At 39.1% G+C, this 17,843-nt stretch overlaps 2 protein-coding genes across 3 annotated transcripts; both read right to left on the reverse strand.

Annotated features, from left to right (window-relative positions):
- Positions 1-348: 348 nt before the first annotated feature.
- On the reverse strand, positions 349-3,855 carry LOC149096814 (uncharacterized). 2 transcript variants are annotated; one of them, XM_089279213.1, is made up of 4 exons: positions 3,498-3,855; positions 1,901-1,930; positions 1,628-1,767; positions 349-573 (listed from the first exon to the last, which is right to left on the reverse strand). In XM_089279213.1, the coding sequence occupies exons 1-4, from the start codon at positions 3,602-3,604 to the stop codon at positions 452-454; spliced, it is 399 nt and encodes a 132-aa protein (XP_089135339.1). In that variant the 5' UTR covers positions 3,605-3,855; the 3' UTR covers positions 349-451. The 2 variants fall into 2 exon arrangements, with proteins under 2 accessions (XP_089135339.1, XP_089135338.1); XM_089279212.1 differs by having other exon boundaries at positions 1,628-1,930.
- A 105-nt stretch (positions 3,856-3,960) lies between these two features.
- On the reverse strand, positions 3,961-17,831 carry LOC149096815 (uncharacterized). Its single transcript, XM_089279217.1, has 5 exons — positions 16,055-17,831; positions 12,683-12,733; positions 11,895-11,918; positions 8,207-8,364; positions 3,961-5,286 (listed from the first exon to the last, which is right to left on the reverse strand). The coding sequence occupies exons 1-5, from the start codon at positions 16,159-16,161 to the stop codon at positions 5,165-5,167; spliced, it is 462 nt and encodes a 153-aa protein (XP_089135343.1). The 5' UTR covers positions 16,162-17,831; the 3' UTR covers positions 3,961-5,164.
- Positions 17,832-17,843: the final 12 nt, after the last annotated feature.

Genomic DNA, 17,843 nt, shown 5'->3' on the forward strand with positions numbered 1-17,843 from the left:
CTATTCTGCGTAAGGTGCATGCTTAATAATGAGGGGTTAATGTCAAGGCGGAAGGAGCAAGGGATATCCTTGGATTTATTTTAGGCAACAACGGATATCTCTGTTATTAAAGAAAACTTTGGTTAAAGATTTTAGGGAAGAATGAAATGTAATAGAGAGGAACAAAGAATTCGAAGAAAATTTAAAATTTTCAAGGGATCAAAGGGACAACCACTCTTGTGGACACCCAGTCATTTGTCATCACTGTTTCTCGAAACTGTCTGTTTCACATTTATTTTATGCTCGGGTGGGATGCCTCGGGACAGCATGTCAACTGTTCAACTCGCTCAAATAGAAAACAGCGTAATCTTTTCTAACAACAAACCTTTATTTGTTTACTGATAAGGTAAAAAGTTACGATTTTCATATTCGCGTCTTTACATAAAAGAGAGCCTTGTTATTGAGACATCGGTCAGTCCTCATCACAGAACATTTTGCATAAACATGAAAAGAAACAAACTGCCAACCAAAGTGCAAGAGCAACAACTCCGAAAACCAAATAGCCAAGTAGAAGTAACAGAACAAGGCAAAAACCTGAAAAGCAATAATAGAAAAATTTCTCGTTAAAATATAGCCTTAATACAGGGAAATATATCAGGTGAGTAAGCTCTATATTTATTGAGGAGCACCGTATGTGAAACATGTGACCCTTACAACACAATACAATACAGATTTTATTGTCAGCTCCCCATGGGGGCTTTTCAGAGACAATGATAAAGATAATTTTAAAAAATACTCGAAGATCATCGATAAACAATTATTGAAAAACTATTTACATATAAAATTTATGACATTAAAAATTGATTTAAGAGGAAGGCTTTCATTTTACGTTTAAAAATGATAAGAGATTCACTTAATTTAAAATGGGGTTTCAAGGCATTCCACAAAGTTACAGTTCTGTAATAAAAAGATTTCTGTCCCGACTTGGTTTTAAAAAATGGTATGTTACGCTGGGTAGATGATCTGGTCGCCCGACCGCTAATACTCCCTCTAGAGATAAAATTGGGAGGGGGCAAGGGAATTTCGGGGTAGAAATTCTGCAGTGACTTTTTGTGGGTGAAAATGTTTGATCATCATCGTCATATTTCCCTTCTGTCCTCGTCGAGAACGGGTCCATCAATCCATCTCCTTAAGTAACTTGGTCTCGTTCCGCCACCTCTTCCTCCCTCCATGTCTTGACCCCGAGATGTTCTCTCTTCTTGTTGATATCGTTCATCGCCACGTGTCTCGATCGCGGCCGTCCTTGACAGATGTATGATAATTAAAGAAAACTGGACGTGGACTTGTCATGAACTCTCTTATTGTTTTATTTTTTATTTTTTTGATGGAAAAGAAAAAAATTTTTTGGTGTAGGACATATTTTGGGTCTAAGTCTGACGATTTCGCCTCCTTAACCTCCTCCCCTCCCTTCTTCACTCTCGTCGCTTAAATATTCCAGTCCAGTGCCTCCTTGGGTGTGTGGCTTTCTGCCACGCCCTTTAACACAGACAGACAGCGGAAGACCGAGACACTAAAGTAAGTGAACTCGTGTTATCTTACGTGAGCCACCGTTAAGTAAAAGGTCTATCGTGTTTTCAAAAGTTCTTACCTTTTCCTTCTAAGTCGTACCAGTTGTAACCACTCTCACATCGAAAGCAGCACTCCATACAGGAAAACTCACTGGACGATGGTGAAGAGTCTTGTATGGCAGACTGAGGACAAGACTGCACCGGGCTCAGAAGAGGCGCGCTGAAAGTGAAGGGTAAGGGAACATCGGCTGTTTTGTGCAACGGCCTTTTAATAGTTAAAAGGATTCTTGGTAAGTAATGAGTTACACTAGAGTTAAACAAAATCACAGTTTTGATGATGTCACCGTCTTTACCTGGCACTTTCCACTTGAACTGCAATGACACTGAAAAAAGTTTAAAGATCATTCATCAAGTTTTATGTACTAAACAATAAACCCAAACCTACGGACGATCTAGGGAAGTTCGGTTAAATAAAAAAAAAAATGAGACATTATAACACGCTGACTTGGCCTCAGAACGCCGGAAACCCCATTTTCGAGGTCCACAATTTTAAAAATTCTCCAGGGGAGAGTGCCCTGGGCCCCCTACAGGGCAACACCTTCGGCTGTCCGTATCTCGAATCCCCTTCTCTATTAACCTAGCCCCCAGGATTTCGCGCGGCCATTTTGTTCTCGCGGTTTTCTTTCGCGTCGCGCACGACGGACTGAGCGGAAAAGGGACTACTTGTAGTCTATAAAACGGCAGACGAGTTCAACAGACCTCATTTATTTTGATTTACCATTCCTACAGCCCCGTTAGATTCTCCAGTTCTTCGGCCAGGACCTAGTTTATCATGCTAGTATGTCACGGCATGGCCGTGCAGAGGGGGTTCCAGTATTACAACATTTCGTCGCATCTTCCACATTTCTAGGGGCATTTTAATCTTTAATAAATCTTTTGATTACTTGTCTCCCGCGTCGCTGGACTGACAAAATTCTTAATGCACACGCCCACCGAGGTTGATTTCACGACCTCGCTGCCCTGAGGTTGGTAAGGCGATCCTACGTTTATTTATATCACACTTACCCTTTGTGTAAAACAGCTTCCGATTTATGAACGCTCTTAGCTTTCAACACTCGAAAGTATTGCCATCAACCAGTGTTGCACAAGTAGCGCTACACGAAAATAATGGCTGCCACTTTGGCTTGCTAATTCCGTTACTTTCGGATTTCTGACCTAAGTCTATAATGATTAAAGTTCATTTGACTTTCACTGTGGGGATAAATAAATAACTAAACTCCTCCTCGGATTTCACAAATGGAGTTAATATGACCTTTGGAATCCCTTTATCCTAAAGACTCATCTAATTTTAGTTATTTACCACTTGATGCTGCATTTGAGGCAAAAGGACGACTATTCACGTGAGGAAATAAAATACCATGCTGAACCTACGCTTAGCTGTGAAAATGAGCTTCGTACTCAGATATGAATCAGGCGCAGCTTCATACAGGTTTTACACTCCCCTTTCTGCGTATAAAATCAATTCGGCGAGGATTTATTTATTTGTGTGACGTGTATTTAGCGGTGTATACAGCGCTGAATTGCGACCGATGTATCATTGCGTCGTGTTAGCTTAGTAAGGAAGGCAATCGAATAAAGCGATGGTTCCATTGAGGGTAAATATAAAGCTGAGGACAGGAAAACTGCTCACTTTGTATTGGTGTTGATTTTCAAGCAGCACAAAGCATTCACGAACACAATCCCAACAAAACTGATTCAATTCGTTTCACAAAATTATTCTAGGGGCAACCCGCGAACTAGCATTGATTCAAAACATTTCCGATACCCGTCGTCTTATTAACGAAAAGCTTGAGATTTTTCTCTAACACTTTTCTTGTGCGTTCCAAACTCCCGCGTGCATCATAACTCGATCGATCAATTCTTATGGAGAAACAATTGTCAAATACTAACTTGCCATCCGTTGCATGTATGATTGTCTGTTTCGACACTTGCGTTCCTCCTATCCTGGTATGCTCCTCACCATATATTAAGACTTCTTGTCCCGGATTGTTGTTCATGTTTTGCTCGCAGCTAGCTTGAACTGCTCGATGATATTATTGATTTTACTGGCAGCTCTCTTTCCCAGAGTCACCTGTCCCTCTTAGCCGGCGGGGCCTTGGCACTAGGAAAGGTGGCTCTTGAGACACATGATTTGATTGGCTAGATTCTTAAACTTGGACTAAGATTTTCACTTGCTCAACAAAAGTTCCTTTCCCAAACGTATCCACTAGCTTATTTCTAACTAAAATCGTTCAAATTTAGTTCTTTGACGGGTTAAATATCTCTTCATGACTAACCGAGTCCTCAGTCTGTACTATAAGATAAGCGCGCGGGCCACAGATGGAAGGGGAAAAACAAAGACGAGACGACGAGGTTAGAAACATAGTTATAATATTTCTATGAGTGTTTCAGTTACAGGTTCCCAAATGGATTTAAATTTTAGCTGGCTGTAAAATAGAACACGGCCTGCTCAATTGACCAATCATAGCGGGCGTAGTAACTAAGAGGTACCATAAAAAGTATTATAACACTTTTTAACCAATCAAAACTAACACATTGTTTGTCTTTTCAACTAACCAGAAGGAAAATAAATTGCTTTCACGTGCGCTATTGGTGACAGTAGAGTGCCATCTATGTCGAGTTATTTGCGTTTGTTTTGATTGGTCATGTGTGGTTCCTTCAGCTAAATTTGTTTATATACAGTCAATAAAAAAGTATAAAATTAAGCAAGCAACCCCGAACGATGACTCTGGTGATATACGCTGGATCAATAGTGAATCAATCGGCTTAACAATGAAAATAAAGAGGATCGGATAAAAGTAGTGACCGATACAACATAGGATTAGTACCATAGAATATACCATATTAGTATCACCCAACTAGCTAGTGGATTAATACAAATCCTACATTTTGATTGGCTACGCTACTAGAAGACCATTAGTAATAGTCCTCGAGTAGCGAAATTGGCGCAATCGAGCGTGACGCTTTCTTTCGTTTTATTCCCAAACAAATATTTCTTCAACTTGAATTTGCTAACTTTATTATTGCCATTTCTGTCTGACTAGTTGGGTGATACTAAAACAATTAGACCCTTCGCCCTCAAGGGCCACGTGTCTAATTGTTAACTAGGGTTATATTTCGATAGAAACTTGTTTGGTCTTTTAGAAAACAATGCAAGGAACTGAGAAAATAAAATCGCTAGATTATTTCGATTATCAAAATGTAAATTCTCTCTACTCGCTTCATTACGTCAGCAGCTCCCGCTATAGATTTTGTGTTTCTAGCTATTTTTAAAATTACGGCTTTCGGCGCGCTCTTTCTTACAGAGTGTTTTCTAAATTCATTTACTTGCATTTGTACAATGTGATTAAAACTAATTTGCTTATCCAGTTTCACATAACAATACAATTTTTTGCATAAGTGGAGTATTGCATAAGAAATATAAACGCTGAGATACAAGGTGTTCCATTGAGTTGCCAACTGTGTATGCACGCTGAAATAAAAATCAACCTACTGGCATAGAATTTCTAACAACACCTTCTTGTCCAATATTGACGTGAGGCTAATCATTACATCAGTCAGTCGTCAATACCACAAAACCCCTTTAAGCACTCAATGACTAAATACAATACAAACAAAGCAAGAGCAACACCTCCGACAATCAAATAGCGCAACAGAAGTAATAGAACAACACAAAAACCTGAGAAGTACAAAGGGAAAATATCTAGCTGTAACATATATCACATATAATGGTAAAAGACTTAAGTAATTAGAGAAAGAAAAACAACCTGAAACAATTTTCAAAAGAGTTAAAAGTTTGGCTTTTATACTCCATCAAAACTGTTGTAAGCCACCTTTATAGATGGGCACCACACGAGCGCGCGCTTCCAAAACGTTTTACCATATATGATTTTCCCATGCCTTGCGTGGGGGAAATGGCGTCGTTCTGGAAATTAGCATACCGGTTGTCCTGGACTGGACTCTCTCTTCTCGCTACTATTTGACACTTTCAAGAGCTTTTTCAGCCTCATGTGTTGGCTCTCTTCTCGCGCCTGTGCTCAACCCTTATATAGTGCGCGAGGAAGGGAGAGTTCAGGGATTACTAATGTACTTTTATTGAAAACTGAACTTAACGAGTCTTCATTGGCTTAGCCATCATGGTATATGAGCCATTATACCATGCTTTACGAACTCGATGGTAAGCGTGCGCGTAATTTGTGGGGGCGTTTTTATTTCTATTTCATTTTAGGTTCTTTATTTTGGAAGCGTTGTTAACAAAACTATTATTCCACTCCCGCTTGTTGGATATGAGATGGTTATTTATCATCTCATATCCAGCAAGCTTGAGTGGAAAAAATTGTTAATTAGCGTGTAAAGTTTATCTCTTACTGCATATTAATAGAAACACAAGAATGTGAATGCTATTTTTTCATTTACTGACTGGCCTTTCATGATGTCTTTACAAAAAATTGACTTAAGTTGTTCTTTAGTTATGCCTGACATCCATAACAGCTGCATCAACACGAGCACGAGCTTGTGCTCGAGCGCCTACTCGTCGAACTGGAGCCCTTCTGATTCCGTGAATATGTCGCAAAATTTACAGACACAGTAAAGGATTGCAAATGCGAACACAAAAACTCCGAGAATCAAATATCCCACCAGGAGGAATAGCACACACCAAAAACCTGAAAAATAAAGCATGAAATTTTAAACAACCGAATGCCGCTTTGGATAAGATTACATCTCAATACCACCATACCCCAGTTGGTCATACAGTGGAACCCCCGGTTGCGACCACCTCTCGTAAGCGACCACCTCTCCTCAGCGACCAGTTTTCCAAAATACCAAAGGTTTTTTAAGTCAAATCACTATATTTGGAACCTCTTGTAAGTGACCACTCTCGTAAGCGACCGCGACCACTTTTTAATGCTAAAAGTTTGAAATTTTCTTTTGTTTTCATTCTCCCGTAAGAGACCACTTGACAGATAATAGAACAGAAATTGGATAATAAGGTGTTGTAACATTATTGCATTCCTGAGTTGTACAAGAGACGGAAACTTTTTTAATGAGAAGTACCAGATTTTTTTCGAAATTGACTTTTGACACGAATAAAACATTCAAAGCATGGGGTAAGTCTCTTCAGTTACCATATGCTAATTAGGCAAAATCTTGATCCAATACGGTCTAATCTCTCGTAAGCGACCACCTCCCTTAAGCGACCATCTAGGCTTGACATTTTAGGGTCACTTACGGAAGGTTCAACTATATTTTGATTTAAGGCCGGGTTAGCAATGGCTTCTGCCACTTTCCAGCACTTTAACCCGTCTTTGACAGATTCATTCTACCAGTGCCGATTCTACAATGGTGGTATCAAACAAACAGTCGTTGGCACACGAGTTGCGGTACAGGTTTTAGAGGCTGCCGCTTGAAGTTATCGGGGCACTCAATTAAATAACTTCAACTTCTCTATTATTGCCAACTACCTACAGAGTTAATTTACATCAGTATTATAAAATAAATATAAAAAATATAAATATTTGTTGCATATGGCTATAAAAAGAATGTGTGCGTGGCAACCAGCCTTCGAGCTGGTAGAAAAAAATACATTACAGAATATACATTACTGAAAAACCCTTCAATTCGATAAAGAAAAATGGGAATAGTTCCTACCTTTCCCTGAGAGCTCATACCACTTGGAATTAGTGTCATACATTTTAGGTTTCTTTATTTTGGAAGCGTTGTTGACAAAACAAGTATTTCACGCCCGCTTGTTGGATATGAGATGGTTATTTATCATCTCATATCCAACCCCCGCTCGTGGAAAAATTGTTAATTAGCGTGTAAAGCTAATCTCTTATTGCGTATTAATAGAAACTCAAGAATTTGAATGCTATTTTTTCATTTACTGACTGGCCTTTCAGAGCCCCTTGTTAGATTCAGAAGAAATGAAGTATCAACAAATGGTCTATTGTTCCGGCTCAACATCTCACTTTGAGCAAAAATGAATAGCCTTTTGTTCTTGGTAGCCCTGAGGGACTTCGTCCGAAGCCAAGCCAAAATCGTCGCCGTTGTTCGGAAAACTTTCGGCACAACAATTAAGCTGCACTTGAATGAACTCAATTTTAGTAAACAAATCTAGAACGGTGGAGTCGTGATTCACAAAAAATACGTTGAAAGTAAAGCAAAAATTATTAAGGAGCGGAGAAACGTTACCCAAAAAATCGCGTCTGTAATTTTAATTTGTGGAAACAGCGGGAGCGCGAGGCGAGCGGCGAATTTTGTGAGGAACTATTTAAGAAAAATGCTATTTACTTGTTGAAATTTAAATTTTTTTACCTTGCAAACATACCTATATGAAGAGGCAACATTTGCTTATTATTGCATACCAGTGCAGCTTACCGCAAACAATCAATAGATTACAACTGCTTAAACTAGCACTATCTTGGGTGAAGAAGTATCAACTTAGGTTGCCAAAGATGGACTTGCGTGAACATACGTGAGCTATCGTTGGGTTATCCCAAGTCAACCGACCTGAACTAGCTTGATCAAGCTAGGATAAATGCAACTAGTTCTTTTTAAGGAGGCCAATTGGTTTAAGGAAACTTCTCCTAAGTTCTTACCTTTTCCTCTTAGATCGTACCACTTGTAACCACTGTCACACCCAAAGCAACAGTTCACACATGAACACTTACTGGACGACGGTGGAGACTCGTCTATAACCACGACAGATGGAGGGGGTTGACGTGCAGGCCGGGTGACGGGAGCCGGCGCCGGCGCTCTAAAATTCATCAGTAGAATGCTAAATGCTAAAATTTGTCCGCCGTTATAATAATAAGTAGCTATAGCAATGACGACGATGACATCAAAGGCGACACCAGGTAAATAATGAACTTATATTTTACCTTCCCTAGTGAACGCAATGCAAGCCTAGACGTTAGATTAAAACAAGGGCCGGGTTGTTCGAAAGCCGGTTAACGCTAACCCAGGATTAAAAGTTAACCGAAGTATCAATATTTGTTGTGTACAAATGTTTTTCACAGCTCATGTCTTGTGCGGTTCGAGATTACGTAAGCTCAAAACTGAAGGACAAATAATACAAACAGAAAACCTCAACAAAAAACTACAAAACTGAAATCAAATTTCTTGCTAATCCTGGGTTAGCTTAATGGGGCTTAGAACCATTCTCGTCCCCGTAGCCCTTTTCGCTTCTCTTAGTCGGCTGGGGCCTTGGCACGAGAATTGAAGGACTCTGCGGACTTAGGATTTTGTTTGAAAACAGAGAAATCTTGAACGGAAGTCAGAATGTTCGCGCGGATTACTGGCGCGAAAATATGAAACAGCTGTTACCAGTTAAAATGGAGGACATGGAGGACTTTCCCAGTTCTCCATATTGTTTAACTCACGGCTCAACACTTGTTGCAGTTGCAACAAAACGGTTTTTGTTTTTTTAGAAACCTCTGTTGATATTTTCGGCGAGAAAAGCAGCAAGGAGCCAGACATTTTAAAAGTGCTCGAGCTTTTAACTGAGCAAGAAATTAAGTTTGGCGATGATTTACCAACGAAACTGTGCGAACCATGTACAGAAGGGTGAAGAATATTAAAGAATTCCGTTCTTTGTAGCTGACATCACTTTGTTCGCAGGAATTGTCGATCGTAGGGTCTTGTGTGAAGAGTTTGTGGCTCGCAACAGGTTGGAGAATCACGTTCGCCGAGTGACGCGAAAAAGAGTGAAACACGAAAGTGTCGAAAGTGGTCGGATGTGTCTTCTCGTTGAGGGCGATCAACATCACAACAAAAATCCCCCCTCATTTTAGACCTATTTCTCCCAAGAATAACACGACTGCACTACAGCGCCTTCCACAATTTTAAAGAGTTGGAACCGTTTATAAATGCAGGCTTAGGGTTGGTGGTTCAGAAAATATGTCTAAAATATATTACTGTGTTGCCCTTGAAGGAAAACGGTGTGTAAATGGTTTTGTTTTGCGAATAATTGTCGCATATTTTTTTGCTTTGGCATCAAGGGAAGGAACTATGGGAAGACCAGTAAGTGATTTCCACTTTTCTTTGCTCACCACAATCTCCAAACAGGAAAGCAGAACTAATGATGATGATGAGTGGATAATGTTTCAGCTATGTACTGATGCAAAAAGTTAAGAAGTGTTCCTTTTGCAGTCAGGTATAATTAAATGATTTAGGTGAAATTAGGGTTTTAAAAACCAGTTCTCAGCAAGACATCAATTTCAAAACAAATCTGTCACTACATAAACCAATAAACATTAAATTCTCAACTGTGATATATGTCCAACTGAAAACAGACATTTAGATATTCTGTTTGTGTCTACCACCTGACAACTAATCAGTGAGAGACTTGCAATCAATTCCCCAAAATAAAGAGACCTTTTTACCAACATTGAGGGTAGAAAAATATCTCTGTTTCTTCAAGCCTCATTTAAACAATTTGCAGCAATTTGAGTTTTACTAAATAAATGACTTGATTTTTTTCATTTCATAGTTACTTAAAAAAAATAATAACTGATGGAAATTTAAACAATAATAGTCTTATGGATAAAGTTTTAAAGTTTACAATGGATTAGAAAATATTCAATTGTGTTCATCACTTACAAAATAGGGACAAAGCAATGAAATTTTCACTTTTCAAGAAGAAGTGGTCAACCTATAATTTCTCCTTACTGTAGCAGTAACACATTTTCAAGGAGATAGGCCAAGTTAAGAAAATCATCAACCAAGGGATACCGTTTTGAAGTCAAATATTCCAATTATATTGTCAATATAATGTACAATGTCCACAATAAATGTATGTAAATTGGAGTAAATCACTGTAGGAGGCATCCTCTCTCTCATAACTTGTAGTTTTACTATGTACAGAAGAATGTCAAGAAGCAACACTTTGATTTTGTCATCACCCGTGTGTGGTCGTGTCGAACATGTGTAGAAACTGTTCTGCCCATTGCGGTTCACTGCAATGATTTCTGGATCCACCATTCCAAGAGAACTTGATGTATAACATTTTGTTTGCTCAGTTACTGTTGCAGTGAGTGTGACCACAGGCACCTTTGCAAATATGGCACCGAGCACACCTACTTGGACATATGCTGGCCAAAAAACTCTTCCTGTAAATACACTGTATGCTAATGCTTGCTGATTAGTCAATGATTATAATTAGTTTGTGATCAGTGATAGTATACAAGTAGCTAAGCCAATTAAATTTTACAGTTTGAAAGGCATTTATACAGGATTGGGATTGTCAGAGTGCATCGATAAAATAGAAATGATGATCACACAAACAATGCCATCATTCATTGTGATAATTTGTAACCTAATCAGAAAATTCCACCCTAAATTAGAGAAGTGGGGCAAGACTACATAAAGAAGCTTAATGTTGTACATAAACAAAAAGCCATCTACAAGAAGACATGCTGACTATTTCAAAAAAGGTACAAAATTTTATTTGTCACATTCTTTGGCCCCAAAGGATATTTGCTGAGCAAAATTCGTTCACTTTCAAAGCCTTATATTATAAATGGGAATAACTGAAGACAGATATTAAATACTTGCCATTCTGCAGCGAGATATGCTTCATCAAGTACGACAGCTCTCATATTGTGTCTCACATCTTCACAATCCAATAATTTCCTTAAGTTTCCAACAAATGCCTCCGGATGGCCATAAATTATTGGATACTTCGATTGCCTCATATCTTCAATTGGAACCTCGCTCAATGACTCAGTATTCCGAACCATTAGACAGCTGACCCGCAAATCGTTCTGCTTCACGGTCTGATCACGCATTTAAAGGCGAAACAACCAAAATAAAAAATTCAGTTGATCCATGCCAGGAGTCAAAAACTGAAAGGGCAATAACTGAAAAATCAATGACTTGCCAAAGCAGGTAGAAGATTAGTGTCTTTCGTTAAAACAACAATGTTCCTTATCGCCTCTTTCTGTTCTACACTGACGGAAAAATTCTCCAAATTGATACCATTTAAGGCCCGAAACAAAGATTCCTCGAATCCTGCCTCGACGCCGCCATTTTCAATCCCATACAGAATATAGAAACATCACGACTGCATGCATGAAGACCGGAAGTCTTAGAATCTAGGACTCGGAAATCCTATGTCTCCAGAGCCCTTTGATTCTCGTGCTAAGGCCCCAGCGGGCTAAGAGAAGCGAAAAGGGCTATGGGGACAAGAATGGCTTTGAACAAGCCGGCCCTGATGTTTAGAAGCACTAAGCACCTGCTGAATAACTGAAAAGTTTTTTCATCAATAAATCATCACTCAGGACTCACCTTGGCTCCACAGCTGGGGGAGCACTGAAAAGAAATTTAAAGAGAAATTGTATTATCAACCAAAATACAATCTTTAACTAAGAATGCATGCATACTTCCAAAATACATGTACATCATTTTCTTGAGATCGTCAAAACATTACTGCACCTACTGTTAATAAGGCTCTCTGTGAAGCTTCGATATTGGTTGGGAATACGATAAAAACTTCACCAAGGCAACCTCGTGTATTCCTCAAGAAGCAGGCGGCCAAGAACCCCATCATAAATCGACCCCCATAATCAGCCAAATTTACGTGAAAGGGTCATAATTAACATTTTTCTTGGTGACACAGGCATAGCCAGAGAAAGCAATTCCAGAGCTTTTCGTTCAACGACAGAAAAGTCAGATTGCTTAGAAACACAATATCCTTACTGAGTGTGTAGCAAAAATGTTAAATTGATTAATCAGCATAATCTTTTAGAAAACAGCCGTAAGAAAATACGCGCGCTGATTGGTTAAAAATCGTGTTTCTATAACTCGATGGAAACACAGTACATTGTTGTGAAAATCGTACTTAAGTTGTGAGTTGTTTACGCACTTTTTGTAACTGACGAAGGTCGAGAGACCGAAACGTTTTATAAAGTTTTACATATTTTTTTATCTTTTTAAACCAAAAGTTGTCCATTTTCGGTCTCTTTTTAACCGAGTTTTTATATATATAGATATATCTACATATAAACTAACAGAAGCGCACACATTAGTAATTGCAATGTTTTTGACACAGGTGTATGTCCAATGCACAGTTTTACCTTAAATCTGCCACAGATCTGGCCGTTGTGATCTGATACGCAACAACACCACTAAAAGAGTGGAAAAAGAACAGTGTTAAATTGTACTCAAACAAAAACATAATTAGATAAAACTTTTAGCCAAAACTAAATAGAATTAAATCACTGAAATTCTATTGACTGTTGAAAGACTTGAAATTAAAGTGAAGTTGATAAGTTACACATGAACAAGTTCTCGTTGGCAAGTGTCCTTGGTAATTAAAAACGATCAGCAAGTTTTCATTATCAAGCTTTTGTTTTCTCGTTTAAACTAATACCGCGTTCACGCCAACAGGTTAAACATGTTTAAAAGTGGTTTTAACTATGTAAGGTTAAAAATAGGCCCTTTGCACGATCCGGTCACATGGTACAAAATCACACATGCTGGTGAGCAAGTTGCACAGTGGGACTTTCAAAACAATGCCACTCGTACCAGTCCACCTGGACCTGCCTTTGTTTTGGAAGTCCCACTGCGGAACTTGCTCACCAGCGTGTGTGATTTTGTACCATGTGACCGGATCGTGCAAAGGGCCTATTAGTCGCTCATAAATACCGTATACACCCCACAACCATACAAGGTAAAAACGAGTTTGATTAAAACATGGTAGCAACGTGGTTTGAAATTTGTCCTCTCAAAATGATTTCAAAGTATAATCGACAAATTGGAAAAAAACTAAACCTGATTTAGGGACTGTTCATTTTTTATCAGGTAGGGGGGGCTGGTGGGATTTGGGGGGGGGCCATGCGAAAAAAAATTGCTTTCGAGGGGGGGCCATCCCAAAAAAATAAGGGGAAAAGGGGGGGTCACGTGAAATATTTTAGTAAAACTTTAAAATGGCATAATGTTTGAATATCAAAAAAATTGCTATAGAATAAACATAGAAGGCGGGATACAAATTTATTACAAACTTTCCTTCTGCTTTAAAAAAACGTTTGGCAACAAAAAGCATTTGTAGCTACTGAAAAGAAGTATTTAACACTGTTATTTTCGAATGCAACTTTCACTGGCACTCATCTTCATCTTCGCTGTCGTCGAGTTCTTCGTCGCTGCTTGTGCTGCTATGGGAGTCTCTTTCACCGATGCTGCAAGAAGCAGCAATGCTTTCCGTCAGAGTGTACTCTTCAGGGTACATGAAGGTGTAAACATAATCTCTGACTTCCTGCTCAAGGTTGGTGGTGATTCTGCTTCTTGCAGCATTGGTGAAATAATTCCCTTCCAAGAGCTGTGCGATGTATGGCCCATCTCTTCTAAATAACGACGTGGTAGCATCCTCAACTTTAATACACTCTTCCGGGACGGACTCGTTGGACGTTGTTTTCAGTCCGCTTCCTCTTTCTTTCATTTGACTTTCTGCAGTTTTCTTTTTTCCTTCTCCTTTTGTTGATGTGCTGTTTGAGTATGCCCTTGAATATGCTGTTATAATTGCTCTTATTTTCTAGTGCTTCCATGTCCTGCGTGACCTTCGTCAACTTAGCTTCTATACATTTGATCTGTTTTACATTAAAACTGTGGGCATTCATCAATTCAGATGAGGGAGATGCCAGTGAGAGGCCAAATGCCACACGCTCAGGGCGAGCCATAACTAGGAGATCCGAAATTGACTTCTCTTTCTTTTGATTTGTTTTTCAAACAACAGCTCTCTGTAGTATAGGGATTGTAAATATTGTCTTCACAGTGAGCACAAAACGTGAAGTAAGGGGATAATAGAGAAATATTAAAAAAGTTGAAATCTAAATATTGTTTGTTCAATTTTTTTTGGGGGGGGGTCATCCCAAAAAATGACCGCTATAAGGGGGGGGCCACGTGAAAAAATTGGTAAGTTGAGGGGGGGTCATGCGATTTTTAAATGGTGCTTCCCAAATCCCACCAGCCCCCCCTTCCTCATAAAAAATGAACGGTCCCTTAGTTACGCTAGGTTAGCTGATGTGAATGGGGCAGAAATATCAACTAAAATTCTCTTGGTTCATTGCATCATTGCGTTTGATGTAACTGATCAGATTGCTTTATCTTCGTTTCTATAGGTTCACTAATTTCGTATTATTTTGAATTATTAAAAATCACAACGTTCTAATTCGACTAAAAAGTTTATAAAAAAATCATGTTTATCGCATTTCCTAACTTCCCAACAAGAATCCTTACTGATTTATAATTGTCAAGCATTAGTCCTTTTTTTCTGATACTTTGGTAGAGTTTATGGCAATTTCCTTCCTCTTGCTGACTGTGTGTTTCACAATATGAAGATAAGACCTGGAGAAATCAGGTATTTTATTGATATGCCACCAGATTTTCAGAACTACAATTTTATTAAAAGGTTGGGGCTATGGGAGGATTCTAAAAGATTATTAAAAAATTCCTTACATATTTTTGCTAATAAACACGAAAAGTTGGTATCTCGCTGGTCTGGTAGAGAAGTAAATCCAAAGATCTTGATGTACGAAAAGATTGCCTAATTGTTACTAGGATATATTGCAAGTTTGCTGTAGTCCAGTTTTCTAAGAAGACGTGTATCAGTGACTTATTATGTTTCGGTTCAGTCGGTACACACGACATGAAACTACTGCAAACCGTTCGCTCGAGTTCGCTGTTTAAGACATAAACGCAATCTCTTAATCGCAATAGTATACTGCTATCAGTGTTACTTTGACCAAAGTGGTATATTTTAGTAAGCATAACAAGTGAATCGACCAGACAGTGAGACTTTTTCAGCAGGAAGCAGAAAGAATGATTTGCATTTTTCTTTGCTCAACCTTCTCGAGTAGTTAATGGAGACAAATTCAAAACCAGTGAAATTGATTTCCATACTTGAGGTAAACCGTAGAATTGAGTTCAGTTTTGGTTTTGGAACACTTCAAACGAATTGTGCACCAACTTTAGCTTTTCGCTCGGCGGGGGGTAATTTGCAGAATGCCGAATCCCGAATGCACTGTTTACTTGCGGTTAGCTTTTATTTGTTGGACAGGGCCATATGAAATATAATGCTGCCCTTGACAAACAAAAGCTAACCGCAAGCAAACATGAGTGAAACTACTAAACCGCAAGCAAACAGTGCATTTGGCGTTCGGTGTTCGGCGTTCTGCAAAATACCCCTGCCGCCTTCGCTCATTTCAGGAAACAGCCTTCAGCTACCCTGCAAACAGAGTCACCTTCGATCTTCCTAGAAAAATCGGGAAGAGGAAGAAGATTTTTCTAGGAGAGTCGAAGAGACACTGCCCGCAGGGTTTCAATTCAACTACTTCTTTAAACCATTTTAACTACTTGGCAACAAGAGCGAAAATGTTACGGCGATGTCGAGAACTTCCGTATCGCAACCATATAACAGAGCACCATGTTTTAGAGTAGTCGTCCATACTTACCCGTCGGTTGTAGTCCCTATCACTGTCTTCTTCGCCACTTCAGTTTCTCCAATCCTGATACGCTCTTCTTGAACGGCTATCATGGCTTCCGGTTGGTTGTTGTTCATTTTTGTTTCATAGTTAGTTCTGCTAGCTCTGCTCAGTGTTTATCAACTTATGGACCAGAGTACAACTGCGTTTGTCAGTCTGAGAGTAGGCGTTTTCCATGAACTTGCATAAATTATCCCGGCTGGAGTTCAAGTCATAGTCAGGAATTATTGTTTATGATCTAATTTGATATTCGAGTTAGTTTTCGAGGAGAATCCGCGATCCAGTCAGACTCAAATTACATTCAGACTGTAAAACAGTGGGAAACTATCTTCAATTTATGTTATCATCTACAAGAGATATTACCCCGAATTTGGTAAGCTTACATATTAACAAAAGCGATTACTGAAGGAGTTTATAAATAATCTCAAGGCTATAAATAATCCCAGGTCAGCGAGAAGTGGCTCTAGGACAATCACTTGTAAACATTAAATTGTGTTCGAGTCATTGTAGAGGGTCTGAATGGGGGTACCTCGATAACAATAAACACTTAAATTTTTGGCTCTGTAACACAGAACAGTTAAATTTTAGGCATTTTAACACTAGCAGTAAAAAATTCTCTGTAACAGTAAATTTTATCTAGAAGGAAACAAAAACGGCTCCAAACAGGGCAATGTTATTTTGTTCAGTATATCAAGAAGTTGCCTTTATGGCGAGGGAGCCTTTTCGACGTAAAAAAGTGCATTCTGACCCTAAGGTCTAGAGTTAGGGCCACTTTCCGACGAAGACAGCCGAAGATTTCCGACGACTATCGAAGATGTAAAGAGACTACTAATGATGCCCGAAGACTACCGAAGTTTTCCAAGGAGAATTCCGAAAATTTTCGACTATATTTTCGATGCTGCCATCCCGCCATGATGTTTCGACGCTGACCAAAGGATCGTGGGCTCCTGGCACGAGGTAGTTCCCCGGTGCTACCCAGGCTTCCCAGAATAGACAGAACACTGTTACACATTGGGTCGAAAAAAGAGATTACAGAACCTTTGAGAGGCTTTGAGCACGGGCTCAAAGGTCATGAGTGATCTTATTACCGATTTTTGTACAGCAGATAAGAATTTGCAATGCTAAAAGACTATGAGACCCTATGGGTTTTCCCCGAAAAACCCTCCAAACACTTAACCCCATTCAGACCCTCACTGTACAGGTTCTGACCTATTTGAGTATTGGGCTAACTAAATACTTACTTAAAACTTATTACTTTATTATTAGGCTTACTAAGTGAATACCAAAACCATTTTTACTTATAGAAGGCGTTTAAGACAGTCAGACAACAGAAACAGTACAATGGCCAGACTGAATCTCGATGTGGACGTTTTGTGGACCTCAACCTCTCAGTTCGTATTAAAATATTTGACACTGTGGGTAGCACTGAAATACAATACTCGCATTTTCACTTCTTTGGCTCAAGGTTGAACAAAATTTGATTCAGTTAAGATCAGGCTGGTAACAAGTCGAGCTTTCTGAGTCAGTGAACTCTTTCTTAGTTCTGTTGTCGCTGTTACTTCCTGTGGGTTAAGACATCAATCGATAGCTTTTCAAATCTAAAATATATGAAGTCTAGTTTCAGGTTCATCCTTTGTTAGTCATCCTACATTTATTATTCCTGACAATACTGGATAGCACTTATGATGTCTCTACAACAAATTGACTTAAGTTGTTCTTTAGTCATGTCTGACATCCATAACAGCTGCATCAAGACGAG

Source organism: Orbicella faveolata, unplaced genomic scaffold, assembly GCF_042242905.1.
Source record: "Orbicella faveolata isolate gen_17 unplaced genomic scaffold, um_ofav_v1 contig_47, whole genome shotgun sequence".
In the NCBI taxonomy this organism is placed as follows: Eukaryota; Metazoa; Cnidaria; class Anthozoa; order Scleractinia; family Merulinidae; genus Orbicella; species Orbicella faveolata.

Bases quoted from the DNA above. Each gene is read 5' to 3' on its own strand.
- LOC149096814 (XM_089279212.1), bottom strand. The intron at 574-1,627 runs GTAAGAACTTTT...ATTGCTTTTCAG, and splicing joins GTACGACTTAGAAGGAAAAG to GTTTTTGCCTTGTTCTGTTA.
- LOC149096815 (XM_089279217.1), bottom strand. From the start codon at position 16,161: ATGAACAACAACCAACCGGAAGCCATGATAGCCGTTCAAGAAGAGCGT. The intron at 8,365-11,894 runs GTGAGTCCTGAG...GATGAATTTTAG, and splicing joins CCCCCAGCTGTGGAGCCAAG to AGCGCCGGCGCCGGCTCCCG. The intron at 5,287-8,206 runs GTAAGAACTTAG...TGTACTTCTCAG, and splicing joins GTACGATCTAAGAGGAAAAG to GTTTTTGTGTTGTTCTATTA.